At 46.9% G+C, this 16049-nt stretch overlaps 1 protein-coding gene across 2 annotated transcripts in view; it reads left to right on the forward strand.

Annotated features, from left to right (window-relative positions):
- BEND4 (BEN domain containing 4) overlaps positions 1-16049 on the forward strand; it is a 34473-nt gene that overhangs the window by 135 nt on the left and 18289 nt on the right. For both annotated transcript variants that reach the window (XM_053923234.1, XM_053923233.2), the window contains exons 2-3: positions 113-825; positions 8469-9035. In XM_053923234.1, coding sequence (XP_053779209.1) covers positions 351-825; positions 8469-9035 — 1042 coding nt within the window. In that variant the 5' untranslated portion in view covers positions 113-350. The remainder of the gene's footprint in view (positions 1-112; positions 826-8468; positions 9036-16049) is intronic.

Consider the following 16049-nt stretch of genomic DNA (forward strand, 5'->3'; position numbering starts at 1 on the left):
ACCCGCTGGCCCACCCTGCGGGCGGTGGCCGCGCCAGGCTCCGCCCCTCCCCCCATTATCATTAGCAGATATTACCCTAAACACTTGCTCTTTACTTCCTTTCTCCCTCCAGGCATTGGCGAGGCGGCCTGTCAATCAGCTCTCGGGCGGCAGCCCCCCGCGCGGGGGCTCAGCGATGCCAGGCTTAGCGACAGGCGGCAGTGACGGCGGCGGCGGCCACGGCACAGACACACACCCTCCCACACGCGCGCACTCGGGCAGCGCCGGCGAGCGGGCGGCGGAGGCACCCTCGGAGCCCGGTGCGGGTCGGGGAGGGGGCGTGCGACCGGGGACCGGCCCCGAAGCGCAGCATGGAGGAAGAAATGCAGCCGGCGGAGGAGGGGCCCAGCCTCCCCAAAATCTACAAGCAGCGCAGCCCCTACAGCGTCCTCAAGACGTTCCCCGGCAAGAGACCCGCGCTGGCCAAGCGCTACGAGAGACCCACCCTGGTGGAGCTGCCGCACGTCCGGCCGCCACCGCCGCCCTTCGCGCCGCACGCCGCCGTCTCCATCAGCAGCAGCGAGCCGCCGCCGCAGCAGCAGTTCCAGGCGCAGAGCACCTACCCCCCGGGGCCCGGCCGGGCAGCCGCTGCCGCAGCCGCTTCGTCGTCATCGCCTTCCGCCGCGTCCCAGGGCCACCTGAGGACTCCCGCCCAGCCGCCCGCCGCCCCCGCCGCATCTTCATCTTCGTCTTTCGCCGCCGTCGTCCGGTACGGCTCGGGCCCTGCGGCTGCCGCGGGCAGCAGCAGCGCTGGCAGTGACGGTGCCAGCCTGGAGCTCAGCGCAGGTACCAACTCTTGGGCGCAACTTTCCTTCCCGCCCAGGCCGGGGGAGGGGTGGAGACCGGCGAAGGGGAAGCTAGGGACAGCGGACACCCTCCGGCGCCTGGGGCCTGGCGGGAGGGGCGGGAGTGGCGGGAGTGGAGGGGGGCGGTCACTCGGCCGAGAGTCTGAGCGTCCGAGCGCACCGCGGACACCTCCCCGCGCGGGCAACAAGTTCTGGAGGATTCCGCGGCGCTGCCGCCGCCGCATCCCCGGCTTCCGACGGCGCGCGCGCGCCTTTTAACAGGTGGCTCCGCCACTGGGATCCGGCTTGGCGCCCAGGAAGTGCAGCGGCAGCCAGTCGGCTGCGGGCGTCGTGCGGCCGGGGACGCGGGAGGCAGCCCTGGAGCCGAGGCCGCGAGCCGGGTGTGGGGATCGGACAGCCTAAGGTGACAGCAGCGGCCGCTCCCGGAATAGCTTGAACTGCTTCGGCAGCTCCCTGGGACGCCCTTACAGCCAGTGCTGCCCCACTTTTTTCCTTCCATTTCTTTCCTTTCCCTCCCTCCCTCTCTGTTTTTCCATCTCTTTCCTCTTTGCCTTCTGGTCTTCTCTTTCTCCACCTCTTTGATGCACTCAATGTCGCGGTCTACTCGGCTGGCTTTTATGCGCGCGTGGTCTCTACCGCTCTTTTTCCCCACCGACCCCAAAGTCCCAGTCCGTGGGTAAAGACTCCGGGATCGTCTGCCCCCGCCACGAGGTCGAACTGGCGCTCGCCCCTGCCGCCGACTTCGGGGAAGGAGACATCCTGCCCCTCGCCCCAGCCCCGAGAGTCTGGGCGCTCCGGGCCCTCTTCCCACACCCGCCACCCGCCGGGTGGGACACTGCTGCTCCGCGGGGGTCCCCCACCCCGCAGTATCTGGGCCCGGGCCTGCGGAAATGCCCCGTGGGGCGCATCCACCTCAGGGAATGAGATTCCTCTTCTTTACCGGGAGCTGCGGGCGGCCCTTAGGAAAAGGCCAGCCCTCCTGTCCCTGCAGCGTGAAGAGAGAAGGGCTGGTGGAAAGGCCAAGGCCTGGGGCCTGCGTACAAGGGCGCGCTCTACTCCCCGAGGACGCGCAGCCACGTTTTTCTGGCTCCTCAGAACTAAAAGTTCCTGCCTCGGGCCTTTTATGGCACCTTGGAGCCTATCCCTACCTCCGTCCCCCCCAAATTCTGCATATCAGTGAATCTAAGGCTCTATTTCTAATGCAAATAGGAGTATTGTCTCTGAGTTATAGGTTCCAACGTTAATGTTCTGTTGTTTGTCAATATTTTGACACATGAAGAATTGGTTTTGAGAAAGAAAATCTGATTACAGGTTATAGCGAAGACTTGTTCGGTTACATACCTCACTGATTTGGAGGTGTTTGCTTTGAGTGGGGTTCTTACGTGGGTGTCCTTATTTATGATGTGGGGTTTTTTTTTTTTTTCAGTTGCTCTTGGCCCTTTTCTGTTGTGTTTTTATACTCATTCTCAGGTTACTTGCCCACTTTTATTTCTCCTTATTTTTCTTCTGTTTTACCCCCTTAAGGGGTTTGTGTGCCTTCTCCCTGGGCTTGTTTGTGCCCATTTGTATTCCCCAACTCTGCTTTTTATCTTTCTATAATTTTATTTTGTGTTTTAGTGGTTTGGGTCCTTTTCCCATTTTCTATATTTTGCTTAACTCATTTGCATAACCTCAGTTCCACCGTGTTTATCGGGGTTTTCCCCGTCCTTTTCTGTCCATTTTAGTCTTTACTCTTCTTGCCTTCTCCTTTCAGTCTTTGCTGAGTTTGTCTTTTACTTCCTTTTATACATTATCAGTCTAATCCCTTGCCTTTTCCTTCTTTTCTCTGCACCAGTCACTTGCTATCCTGTCCACCGTCTTTCCTACTCTGGCACATTCCATGCTGCTTTCATTCATAAGCAGTTTTCCTTTTCTTTCTCGCTGTGTTGTAGATGCTCTTTCAGTGTTTGTCTTGACATCCTATTTAGTCTATTTTGTCTCCAGGTGGAAATCACATCACTGAATCTAAAGAAGTGAAAAGGGGGCTCGTTGATGGCCCTCGAACAACATGCATTGCTTACTTTCTTTTATTGTCAACTCTTTTTTTGTTGTTTTTTAAAGAGGTCAAGTCATAGAGAGATAATCTTAATAACACGAAGGGCAGGATGCTACATGCTTGTTGGAAAGATGAGGATTAAATGATAGGTGTCTTCCACGTAGGGAAGAAAATGGTCAGGGGCAAAAAAAAAAAATTGCCCAAAGTACTAGACATCATGAAATGTGGTCATATTAATCACTGATGGACAAAGCCATCTCTTAACAGACACAGTGATGTGAGTGGCCATCAGAGGGACAGTACCAGAATAGCTGATTGGTTCTTTGAAGAACTAGTGGTTCCACTTTGAACCAATGAGCTTGTGCGCACAGAAGGAGGGCCAGTTCAGCATACTGGGTGGGGGTGGCGGGGCGATTTGATTGTTGCCCCCTCACAAAAGTGTTACTGCAGTGTCTCACACCACCTGGTAAACGGAAAGTAGTCAGAACATCAATGTGATTAAATGAGTCGAGGATAGAAGAAGAGGGATAAGGGTGTCCAGAGTAAATGCAGTGAGAAGATGAAAGGGTTGAAGTGAGTCTTGTTTGCCATTAAAGGGCCATAAACCATTGAGAGGAGGAGAACTATGTGATTAAAAATAGATTTTTTCAACATTCTTATAAAATCTCATGAACAGTATAATTTTCCTTAAAAGGGGTAATATACCATGGTTTTAAAAGCATATTTTTTCTCTGTGGGAGGCTTAGAGTTAAAACCCACGTAGATCTTGATATGTGGCCTAAATTTGGCATCAGGAAATGGGAAATTGCATCTTTAAGCAGAGTACAATCAAAAATGAATTACAATAAATCCTATATAATTGCATAGGTCATTCTCTTTAATGAGATTTTATTAACCTGACTGTCAAGCTTTTGAGTCAGGCAGATATTTTATCTTCTTCAACTGATAAAAGTGTCAGCTATAAACCACCATATAAATATTCATAAATCTACACATCTGTGGCAGCCTATCAGCATCATTCTTTTGGACATTAAAAGCATTCTAATTACTTTCTGTCTAGCAGAGCTGAAATGCTGCCTGTTATAGTATGTGCTTGGCAGGCATGATTGCTTTTGTTTGCCATCACAAATAGCAGCATCCTATTTTATATACCGATGGTCCAGAAAATATTCAGGGATTGACTGAGCAGGATGAATATTAGGAAGCACCATCTGGTTTTGAAAGCACCAAGTATATTAACTCATCTGTTAATTTTTGACACATCATTGATTTATTTATTTAGAAAAATTGCATCCTGTTTTGCTGTATTGATGTTTGCCATTATGAAAAAAAATGGGATGGCATTTTTTTTTTTTAAAAGACATAGTTCATTGATTTAACTCAAGGGTGATGCTTCCAAAGAGGCTTTCATTTTCTGACTTCTGTTTTCGATGCCATGGAGTCCTTTCTTGAAAAGAAGTTATATTAATGTTTTAAGGAAATTATCAATTTTGAATTAGCTGGAAGTCCTTTGGGTTGATATACGATATGGCTACATGATAGTAGGTCTCAGAAATTTTTTCTGCTTCTGCATTTTTAATATTAATATATTTCACCCTTTGCTAGGCTAAAATCAAAAGGTTACCACTAATCTCCACTACTGTGATCGCCTTCATAGAAACAGAATACTCTTGGGGATATGCTATGATGGGCAAATTCCATTCAAGGCTTTACTTACAAAGAAGGACATTAAAGTAGGGAGCCAGTGTTTGATTGCCGAGTTCCCTTCCCTCTTCTTACTCACTTACCAGATGGATTAAACCACTTAAGTTCAGAAAAAAATGTGTAGACGTGAATCGTTTCGATTAAAAAAATAATCATGGGTTCAGATTTTGGAGTCAGACTAAGTACAATTTACAGTGTGATTTTATCTCCCAATAGACTGTAAGATAAGTTAGAAAGAAGTGGTTATTTTAGAGTGGTTTGTGACTGACATTTTGTGTGATTTTAGAGAAGTCCAGACACATAAGTATTTTAAAGCCCTTTTATAAACTGTTGACTTTGTACTTCTCTGCCATCATCTGAGTGGAGCATTGTGTGACTAGGGGGCAAAGCAGTTAAAAAATTTCAGAATCCATGTTCACACTTCGCACAATTAAGAATCATCGATCAGTGGCCATTCAGTTGCGTTTGTATGAAAACAGAACTTTTCTCCACTTCTTAGCGATAATGGGCACCACGCAATGCTTGAATTTCTAATTATATGCTGTCTGGAAAGCTGAAAGCATTGCTGGCTGCAATATGTATTAAGTAGAAAGACGTACTGTTTTCTCCCAACTGTAATAGTGATATTTTTCATCATACTCTTCAATGTATCGATGTTAACATTCTATTCAAGTATTTTAAGATACTAAAAAGAGAAGAAATTCAATTTTAAGGCTTATATTTGCTATTTTTGCATATGTCAATTCTGAGGATAAAGCATTTTTTAAAAACTGCTAGCCAGAACAGTTTTATGATTGGAACTGTTCTCTGGTATTCTGAGTGTGCTTTAGTTAATACATTATCTTCATAATGTAAGTTATTACATAATGATTTTTTTCTCAGTATATTACAAGTTTATTCTTCAATTAAGAAAACAAATTATACTTGTCCCCGAGTCAGATTCTTTTCTCTTAATCTATACCCTAATGTGATTCATCAATATGATTAAAACTACTAAGTGTTTTTTAGGACTTTGAACAAATGTGTTGAGAATTCTTTCTAGACAATTCTACTTTAGCCTTTCCTTTCGTATTTTGTTCCTTTTATCAAGGTTATGGTAACAGTGTGTCAGCTGTAAATCAGTGGGGACTGTGCTGATTAAAATGCAAACAGTAAATACAACTTCAGGTCTAGAATGGGATTATAGGATTAAAATGCATGAAAACTGTTAGTGTGTTACAATTGAAAATTCCCAATCAATATCGTCCTTTGATTTGACTAATAAAAGAATAAAAACCTGGAAGTAAAAAAATGAGAGGACAACATCTTAAAACCTCCCCACTGTTCAGCTGTTTATTCTCTTGGTTTTTGTTTTTGCTTCTTATAAAGAAATGATGCCCAAACAGTTGAGGTCTTTCCCCGTTAAGTTTTGGGTTAAATCTTGAGCTCAGTCCTTTATTCCACTGGGCAGGGGCAGCGACAGGGGCATCATCAGTTCCAGTAGTTGGTGGAAGAGATACTTCTCGTATCTACATTCCTTTTTCTCCAAGGTCATACACGGACTATTTTGGCAGCTTCTTCAGCCCAGTTCTCAGTCCGTGAGTCAGTTCTAGCCTGAAACGGTGTCTGGCATGTGGGTCCTCTGTAGCACTCAGAGTAATTGTGTGAAACAACAGGCCCTCACCTGTTACCTGTGGGATTCAGGACAAGAGCACAAATGCAGGCCCATCTGTCGTATATCTAAGTAACCGAAAGGCCTGGATCAAGCTCTCAAACTGTTAAAATGCGTTCTGTCCACCTACCCTGACAGAGACACTGTCATAGTGATTGCATTGGACTTCGGTGCTGTCACCCAGCCTGGGGCCTTCTCTGAGCACCTCCAGCTTCATCTTCCTGTAGGAGGGACCTCATGTGCACACACACACACACACACACACACTCACACTCACATATGTGGATGCCCCAGTTCAAACTTCCAAGCTGCCAGAGCTTGGAAGACCATGGTCTGTCTGCGGGAAGATGACTCAGGGAAGAGACCAGCACAGGCCTTCAGAGCAGTTTGAGCAGCAGATTCCTGGGTCTGGGACAGCTCACCCTGGGGAGGAGCAGGGCCCTCCTGCCCGGGTCCGGGGCAGTGCTACTCCCTAAGAGTGAGGAGACACCACGCCGAGAAGGAAATGTGGTGGGTGCACATCCCCCTCAGAGTGGTCCTGCCAGCCCCACGCCAGCCACGTAAACCTGAAACTGCTGTGAACTAAGACCCTCTGCGTGCAGCCACCCTGCGCGCACTCAGTGAAGATTTCCTGGGGTGCTGTGCTGGCCCGCAGACTGCTGTGCCTGTGGAGGTTCCGTCTCCCTTCCTCTCCTGAGCCAGGGAGCACTGGCCTCCGCGTGCTGACTTCTCATTTCTTCAGAGGGATTTAGGGACGGTGGCATTGCATAGGTTCAGGATATGTGGAGGGTGCTTCCTGTGTGCCAGGCACTGTGCTCTGTGCTTCATGTGTGTATTATTAAATCATTGAAAAAGGAGACTGGGCCCCCCGCTCCCAATACCTTAGTTGTTTCAGGAAAGATTCAAAAAGCACAAAATGGAATCTGAAGTGCTGCTGCGAGGTTTCTGAAAAGGCACTTTCCTTGGTCGTACATCCTGGGTTTTCTGGAGAAATCTATTTCTCGTCACAACTAGTCTAGGTCCTCGTTCCCATAGAAGCCGTTGAGGATTTCGCCATTTTTCATGTTAAGAGTTACAGGTTTTTTTGTTTGTTTTCAGAAAAAGATCCAGCTAGTCAACATTTTCGGAGACAGCAAGTAGTTACATTTCTGTCATGAACGATCGTTATTGGCACCAAAAATCTACACTGTTTTGTTTGTTGCCATTATTCCGGGGTGGGAGGCATCCTCCTACCACTCTGTGAGCCCTAAAATGTGCCTCTCTCTGTATCTGTAAGTAGCTCGTTCTGGGCGGTGCTCGGGAAAGAAGGGGCTCCGCCTTGTGACGTTTATATTGAGGGTACATTTTCAAGACCTTTAGACTGATAATACTAAATCACACTTTCACCATTTGGGTTTTCCCCCCTTTGTTTTTTGCAGTGAATTGATTGCTTTCTGCTTGCTTTTTGCCTCTGCCGATTAACAGTTAATGTGCTTCACGATTCATCTATGTGAACTGGCGTTCTCAGCACACGCCATTTGAGGAGATTTGACAACCTAATGGGAGAGGCTCTACTGCTTTTCAGATGTTGCTGATATAGATCAGCCTAAACATTGGCCTTGACGAGAAATCCAAGTGGGCAAATAAATTGAAAGAGTCGTGGACACGGCTATTGGAGAACACGTACAGTTTTGCTTTGGGGGTCATCGTCTGCCCGATGGGCCCACTCTTTGTTTTACCTTCTATATCTAGTGAGCTCTTATCTTTTATTCTCCAGTTTGCATCTGGGAGCAACTACTCTCGGCAGGGATCGTATCAGCTGATTAATAGCAAGGGCACGAGGGCACTCCAGAAATAGAAGTAATGATTGCTCTAAGCCCACCTTTCAATGAGGAATTGAGTCGGCAGTGGCTGGCTCGATTCATTAGAGTAAAGACATTAATGAAGCCATAGGTGTGAGTTCAGACCTGTGCAGGCCAGTTACTGCCACAAAGAGGGAAATCTGTACAGTGCCCAAAGTCACAGTCCAGCCACTTCCCAGAGTTAGGGGCTGGGGCAGCCCACACGGTGCCCCACCAGCCAGAACAGCAGGAAGCTATGCATCCTATTAAAAGGGGATTCTCCATACCACCTTGATGTGTTTTTAAAAAGTGCATTTTTTAAACATTTTTGAATGTTACACTCCAAATTGAGGACTTGACTTATCCTTCGTCTTTGGCTGTTGGTCTCTGATGTGTCCTTCCGTGTGTTTCAGAGAGTCGCATGATCCTGGATGCCTTTGCCCAGCAGTGCAGTCGAGTTCTGAGCCTCTTAAATTGTGGAGGGAAACTTCTGGACTCCAACCATTCTCAGTCCATGATTTCTTACGTGAAACAGGAAGGCCCAAGTTATACTGAAAGACAGGACCAGTGCCACATCGGAAAAGGGGTCCACAGTCAGACCTCAGACAATGTAGACATAGAGATGCAATATATGCAAAGGAAACAACAAACTTCTGCCTTTTTGAGAGTCTTCACTGACTCCCTACAAAATTACCTGCTCTCTGGGAGCTTTCCAACTCCGAACACCTCCTCGGTCAGTGAGTATGGCCACCTGGCGGACGTGGACCCTCTGTCAACCTCCCCAGTGCATACGCTGGGGGGCTGGACCTCCCCAGCCACGTCCGAATCCCACGGTCACCCGTCTTCCTCTACGCTGCCGGAGGAGGAAGAGGAGGAGGAGGAGGAAGGCTACTGTCCTAGATGCCAAGAACTGGAGCACGAGGTTATTTCATTGCAGCAAGAAAATGAAGAGCTCCGAAGGAAATTAGAGAGCATCCCAGGTACAGGCCAGCTGCACCTCATTCCTTTCCATTGTCCGTCTGTGTGTATGTGTGTGTACATGCATGCGTGTGTGTGTGTGTATAGTTTGTGTACTTGCTTTTGGCCAGTGAGGGTGAAAAATTGGAAAAACAGGTATGCACAGGGTACCCTTTGCCTGCCCACACGTAACAGAATTTCGGGATGAGCCACCAGCCTCGTCCTGTGTTTAAGCCACATTCTTCTTGGGTACAAGCCTGAAGAGCATAGCCCCATTAAAAGGTGTCTCGCCCTGGCTGGTTGGAGTGTTGTCCTGAAAACAGAAGGTCACTGGTTCAATTCCCAGACAGGACACATGCCTGGGTTGTGGGTTGGAGCCCCAGTTGGGGTGCATGCAAGAGGCAACCGATCAATGTTTCTCTCTCACACTGATGTTTCTCTTCCTCTCTCTCTCCCCCATCCTTCCCATCTCTTAAATCAATAAACATGTCCTCCGATGTATTAAAAACAGTAATTTAAAAAAGATGTCTCTCATTAGTACACGTGACCCCTAGATGAGGAGCAGTGAGGTCGGAATAGGACCAGGGCTTTGAGCCTGAGATTCCTTCAAAAAAATGGCCCTATTCCTTTAAAATGGCTTTTGTATTTTTAAAGACTTTGATAATGTGTGTTTTATTAATCAGTGATAGAAATTAAAATGAAATGATACCTTCAGAGAGATAGGACTCAGGTAATAATGAACAAATGATCTCTTCTATTCCATTAACTTCTCATCTTTCTTATTAAGTTACAACAAGCAGAGTCTGTCTGTTTTTAGTGCACAGACCCCACCCCCCTTAAAGTTCATAAGCAGCTGTAAACTAAAAGGAACAGATCCAAGACAGACCAGTAACCAGGCTGATCCCAGACTGTTTGTGCCCCTGGCTGAACACGAGGCCTTTCCTGCCTCTTAGAGACACTGGATTTGCAGAAAAGTAAAACTCACCTTTACGACAAGGTCTTCCCTGGGTTGCAGGGCCTTTTTCTTACTAGTTGCAATAGTATTGATTTTGCTTATTTCTTTGAATTCATTCTTGCATGTCTGTGGTGGCTGATAAAAGATATTAATATTAAGATATTTAGCTAGAACAATGTCTTCAAGCCTCTAATCATATAGCCATTCATAAAAGTTTTTGAGCATGTACCACCAGCGTACACATTTATTGGTGTCCACTGTACCTAGTAGATGTTCTATACTAACATATTATGTTCAAAATAAAGCTTATGTAATAAACCTAAATTTTTAAAAGCTGATACATAAATATAAGTAGAAGCTACTTTTTTTCCTAACTCAGTGTCTTTACCGTCCAGTTAGGCAGCTGACCCAGAAAGGACTTGCTGAAGAGAGTTACCCACTTGTTTATTAGCACACACAGGAAACGAAAACAAGTGTTAAGAATTGCCAGATCAGAAATCTGTTTTCCTTTCATTTAAAAGAATTTTCCAAACAGACCTCAGGTCTGGTTCAGAACGTTTTGGAATTAGATTTAGAGCAGTGGTTTTAAGGGACAGAAGCAAGAGGCCAAGTAAACCCATCCTCTCCTTTGTGTTTGAGCCTTGGGGTTAGATGCAGAGTCGGGTGTCTTCCGCGGGTCCAGTACTGACTGCAGGAAAGTGACTGGCTGGAACCCGCAAAAGTACGGTGACCCAGAGCATGTCCGGCTTCTCCACGTCAGAGAGAGACGGGCACAGCGGGCGCACTGTGGGGTTTTACGGCCCATTGACTGGGTTTTACCCCCACGGGGGTGTTTTCCATGTTACTCCCCACACCTGCTCTTTCATTGGGGAAGAAGATAGTGGCCTGGAGACCAGCTAACTGTGGATACTTACTCAGCTCTTCAGAACTGTGGGTGAGAGTTCAGAGTACAAGGACAGGGACATAAATGTCCAGAGGAGTACTGCCTCATTCCTAACCCTAAATATTTGACAGACCATTTGTCCTTGGTAAGTTCTAAGCGACTGTGGGCTGCCTGTCCACCTCCCTCAATCTGTACCAGATGAGATGTCTCCGTTAGGAGAACGCATCACTGACCGGCCACTAGTCACTGTCCTTCTCTCCTTCCCAGAAAGGCAAGAAAAAGGTTTCTTGAGTCCTCTTGATGACCAGACATTGAATGACACAGGTTGATACTGGGCTAGTAACTATCACTGTAAACATTTCAGCCCTGTTGGTAATCATGAACTTGAACCTGTAGACATTTTACATGGAGAACCACGATTGCTTTGAATGATTTATACCAAAACCCAGCTGTATAGCTGGAAAATAGTTTGTCTGTTATGAATAGGAAAAAAATTAAAGTACAGGAAATACTACTTTATTTGTGATTACTTCCTACACATCCTCACTACCCAGGGACAGCTTAGCATTGGGCATCAGGTTGAATGTGTCACTTTGAGATGAAAACCTGACATAAAGAGACATCGTTGTCCTGTTGCCCTCATTTCCCAACCTCCGTTTTGGCTGAACAACCAACCAGATCACCCAGGAACCCACTTTTCACTCTTATTAGCTGTCTCTTTTGAGAGGGGGAAGCTGTTATTTTTAGTTGCCCATTTGAAGAAAAGTACAGCAGGCAACACTCTGGTTTTGCACGAAAGGAGTACTTCACGAGCAGTAACTCCCTGGTGTCCTGTGGGCTGGATTTCCCCTCAGCCCTGTCACGGCTTCCCAGGGGCCCCCGTAGGCCTCCGTTGTCCTAGTGGCCAGCACTTCTCTGTGGGAGGCCTGGGGCTTTCTTCTATGGGACCTACCCTTCTGTTGGGGGCCATTCTTACAGCCAAGCAGGGTGGGTGATTGCAAAGGAGAGGGTAGCGTCCAGCAGGGGGCAGAGGCGACAAGGCTGACAAGGCGACCGGGGCCCCTGCTGTAGGCCAGGGCCAAGACGCTGCTCCTCAGCCACTTCTCCACCCTCCGGAGTCATGCTGCTGAGCACCTCTGATATTCCTATTGCTTTCCCCCCCGCCCCCCCGAAGTAAAGCACTCATACCTGAAAGCAGTCCTTGAAGTAAAAGTTCAAAAGCAGTGAGCCTATCAGTTTACCAGAAAAAAAAAAAGATTTCACTTGGACAGCTATAAAAGGGGGAAAGGGAGGTGACAGACCTTAGCAAAAATAAAGGTTCTTTCCAGGGCCACTTGAGAGGGTCTGTGTTACTGTATTATTTGTGAAACATTCAACAATGTCTCCCTAATTATCAGCTGCGTGCAAGCAAGGGGCTTCCGAAGAGTACCTGCTAACTTACTTTGCAAAGTTAACTTGCAGATGTAGGCAATTGAATGTGCATCCCAAAGAAGCAGCGTCAGCACATTTTCTTCTGTATTAGATTATCTCACTAGAAATTAGTCTGTTTAAAACTTTAAATTTTTTTAAAGGAAGTGAAAATAGGTCAAAAGAAAAAAGCCACAAAAAGAAAAGATACTTGGATCAGGAATACGAAGAGCTGTGAGACTATTAAAGGAAGGACAGAGCTGGGGAAGCTGCTCAGTGGGGGAGGGTGTCAGGGCGGAGCACTCATGTTCAAGTTGAGAGAACCTGCAGTCCGCACTAGGTGAAGAGAGGGTGGGTGTAAAATACCATTACTTCATCTAAGTTTCAGCCCCCGGTGAGTGTGAGACACACCAAGGCTGTAGCTTCCACTAAGAAGAAAAACACTGCAAGTCGTAATTGTGCATTGTAATTATCTTTGAACACCAAGTTCAGAGATTTTAAAATATCAAGAATATAGGTCTTAGAACTACATAAGGTGGTCATTTAAAAACAATTTCCTAAGTAAAATAAGTGTGACACATTATAGGGAAGATAGACTTGTTGATACTATTAAATAACTTTCTTCTCTTTTTTTTATCCTCACCAAGGATATGTTCATTGATTTTAGAGAGCGAGGAAGGAGAGAGAGAGAGGGAAACATCAATCGGTTGCCTCTCGCACGACAAGGGAATAAATCTGAGACCTTTTGGTTTACAGGACAACATGCCAACTAACTGAGCCACACCAGGCAGGGCAAGAACTTTTTACTTTTTAAAAAGTATCCTTATGATTCATACTTCAGTTTATCCTTGTCACTCCAGTATTTCCATTTCACATACAAAGCGGTTGAACCTGGGCAGGTGATGTCTGTGGCAGACCTAGGAGTATAATTCAAGCCTCCTGGCTCCAGAACTATTTAGTCCCCCTTCCACCCTCCAAAACAGTTGATTCTCATTATTCACGGTGGTTACGTTCTGTAAAGTCGCTGTGAACACTGACCCATTACTCTAGGGGAAATACAGAGCTGGGTTCCTGTGAGCCTCTGGCCACAGAATTTTCATCAACCGATCGATACATAGCCATGTTTTTATTTAAAGAGGCCTTATTTAATGTGTAGTGTTGGTTGATTAACATTGAACACAGCACTGTAACTAATGCCTGAATGAAACTTAACTAACACATATTTTCTCCATGAGGCACATCGCAGCCTTCTTGCATTTGGGAACACTAGACGGCACTCAGTTGTACATTTGGAGTACGTTTTAAACAGCGAAATCACCAACAGTGAGCACAGAAATGGGAAAACCGTAGCACTGAATAGATTACGGAAAGGATACTTGCTTGTGGTACAGGAGATGAAATAGGGCAGAGCGTTACCTTGTTCAGCCTCAACTGGGAATGGGTGCATCAGGCTCCTCTAGAGTTTTCAGTGACCTGCAAATGACTCCCAGAGCCCCACAAATACTGATCTGACCGGGACAAATACATTTGAGCGAAAAGGCACGTTTTGCAAGTACAGAATCCTCAGACAAAGGGGGTCGACTGCTACAAACTAGAGAACTAGCCTTGGAGTATGCAGTTCTGAGGCTGGTAGTCCACAGTTGTCATTTTCTAAGCAAGATGATTTTTTAAAAAGAAATCAGTGTCAGCTTTGGGGTCATAGTAGTTTTGCCCAAACAAAAAGCCCTTGGAGTAAGCGCAGTGCAGATTCACTGGTACCCACCACCACCATCCCCACCCCCCAAACTCACACGGGCCGGAAGTGCCTGTGGGAAGTGCTCAAGTTGACACGGGGTGTGAGGACATGTATTCTGAGTAAAACAAACAGAGCAGATGCTGGGAACAGAGAGGAATAAAGAGTTGAGTTCTGTTACTCAGAATTTGGTAACAGTCCTCACGAGTCCTGTTGCAGCTGCAGGTGCTGCTGAGGGAGACAGAACGACGTGAGGGGAAAAGAATGGATTTTGAGTCCAGCCAGAGTTTGGATTTCCGCTCCTGCTACAGGCTAGCTGTGACTTCCAGCACATCACTTAACCGTTCTGAGCTCAGTTTCCTCTTTCTGTGTGGGGAGGTTAATCATACTCCAGGAGTGTTGGAAGTATTAAGTGCATGAAGTAGCAGCTGAGTGCCTACCACGTCTTCCAGTAGGCACTCAAGAAATGGTGGCCTTCAGAAAGAGAGGGAAACTGCTGTGCCTAGTGATACGGAAATCTGACGTGGTTTTCTTAGATTGGAAGTGGTATTCTTACCTTGTTAAGTGCTCACCAGTCAGGTAGTTCCCCGGGTTAGAAACCTCAGGTCCATCCATAAAGCATCTCTCCCGGCTGTTGGCAGTCAGTCTCTTCTCCTGTGGATTCCAGCTCTCAAACGTCTATCAGTCAGTTTGGGTTCCTCCTCTTGCCCCTCTGCCTTCATCTGGGCCTGTCTTACAACACGGGCTATGGCAGTAGCCACTCCACTCCACTCCTCTCCCAGACAGACGCCAAGCTGTCCCCACTGAAAAGCCCTGGAACACCCACTGCTAAAGAGCCTCTGAGGGCCTCACATGGTCTGTGGGATAAGGTCCAGCACCCTCCTTGGGGCACACGAGGTCCTTCACTGCCTGGATCTTTCCCTGCCTATTTTCGTAGACTTCACCCTGAGCTCCCACCACAAGCCAAGCGTTCCAGCTCCATGGGGCAACTTGTGATCCTGAGTGGCCACGCACTTTTGCTCCTGGTCCACCCTGACTCCTGCTCCTTCTAAGAACATATTGTCCTTTTCCTCACTTGAAAAACACCTACTCATCTTTCCATATTCAGTTCAGGTGACACTCCTCTGTAACAAACCTTTCCCCCAGTCTCCAGACGAGATTAACCACTTTCTATAGTACATCAGCGTATTTCTGTTAATGTTGGTATCAGGGCAAGGTTTTACTTTCTGTGTGTCTGTCTCTCCCTATAACTGAAGGAGGAGAGGCAGGCCCTGTAAAGCCCTTGATGGCAGAGATCGAATCATCTTGGAGTCTCCAGTTCCTAGCCCAGTGTCAGGCATGTAGCATCCACATGTCAGTTAAATTACACAGAACGTCGTCATCATCAAAAGCATAACCATGCCTGGAGTGTTGGCTGAGTGACACTTCAAGCTCATCGTTTATTTCTGGGTATCTACAGTTCAGGAGCTTACACTTCACAGACGACACCAACAGGACACTTAAAGGGGAGATTGGCGCCCAGCTGGCGTGGTCGTCGAGGACCCATCAACTGTGTGTGGTGTGTTTTGAGATAACGTTTTGAGTTTTACAAGTATCTAACAAGGCAGATTAAATAACACGCAGGGAATGAGAAGAGAAACTGCGGTCGAGATTGTAGTGCAATGATCTGCAATGAAAAGTAGGCACTCGAAGCCCAAGTACCCTTCACATAGGCAAAACCAGACCTGGAGCAGTGCCTCGGAAGAGCCGCACTTAACAGTCACTCACACAATTCAGCAGCCCAGACAGCAGAGTCAATTAAGTGACCTCTCTGGGGAATGCACTAGGCTCCTAGCCGCAAAACAGCAGTAGCTTACATTAGGCAGTATCTGCTGGGCGCCTTCTGCTCCGTTTGTGTTATTTCAGTTAATCCACGCAGCAACTATATGCAGTGGGTGATATCCTTACAGGTGCGGTAAGAAAGGGTAAGTAACTTGGCCGGGATTACACAGTTCAAAAGTGCCCGAGTCGGTACTAAGAAAAATACATACTATCCAAGAATTACTTTCGGACCCATGCCC

The sequence above is a fragment of the Desmodus rotundus genome, chromosome 4, assembly GCF_022682495.2.
Source record: "Desmodus rotundus isolate HL8 chromosome 4, HLdesRot8A.1, whole genome shotgun sequence".
NCBI classification, from domain to species: Eukaryota; Metazoa; Chordata; class Mammalia; order Chiroptera; family Phyllostomidae; genus Desmodus; species Desmodus rotundus.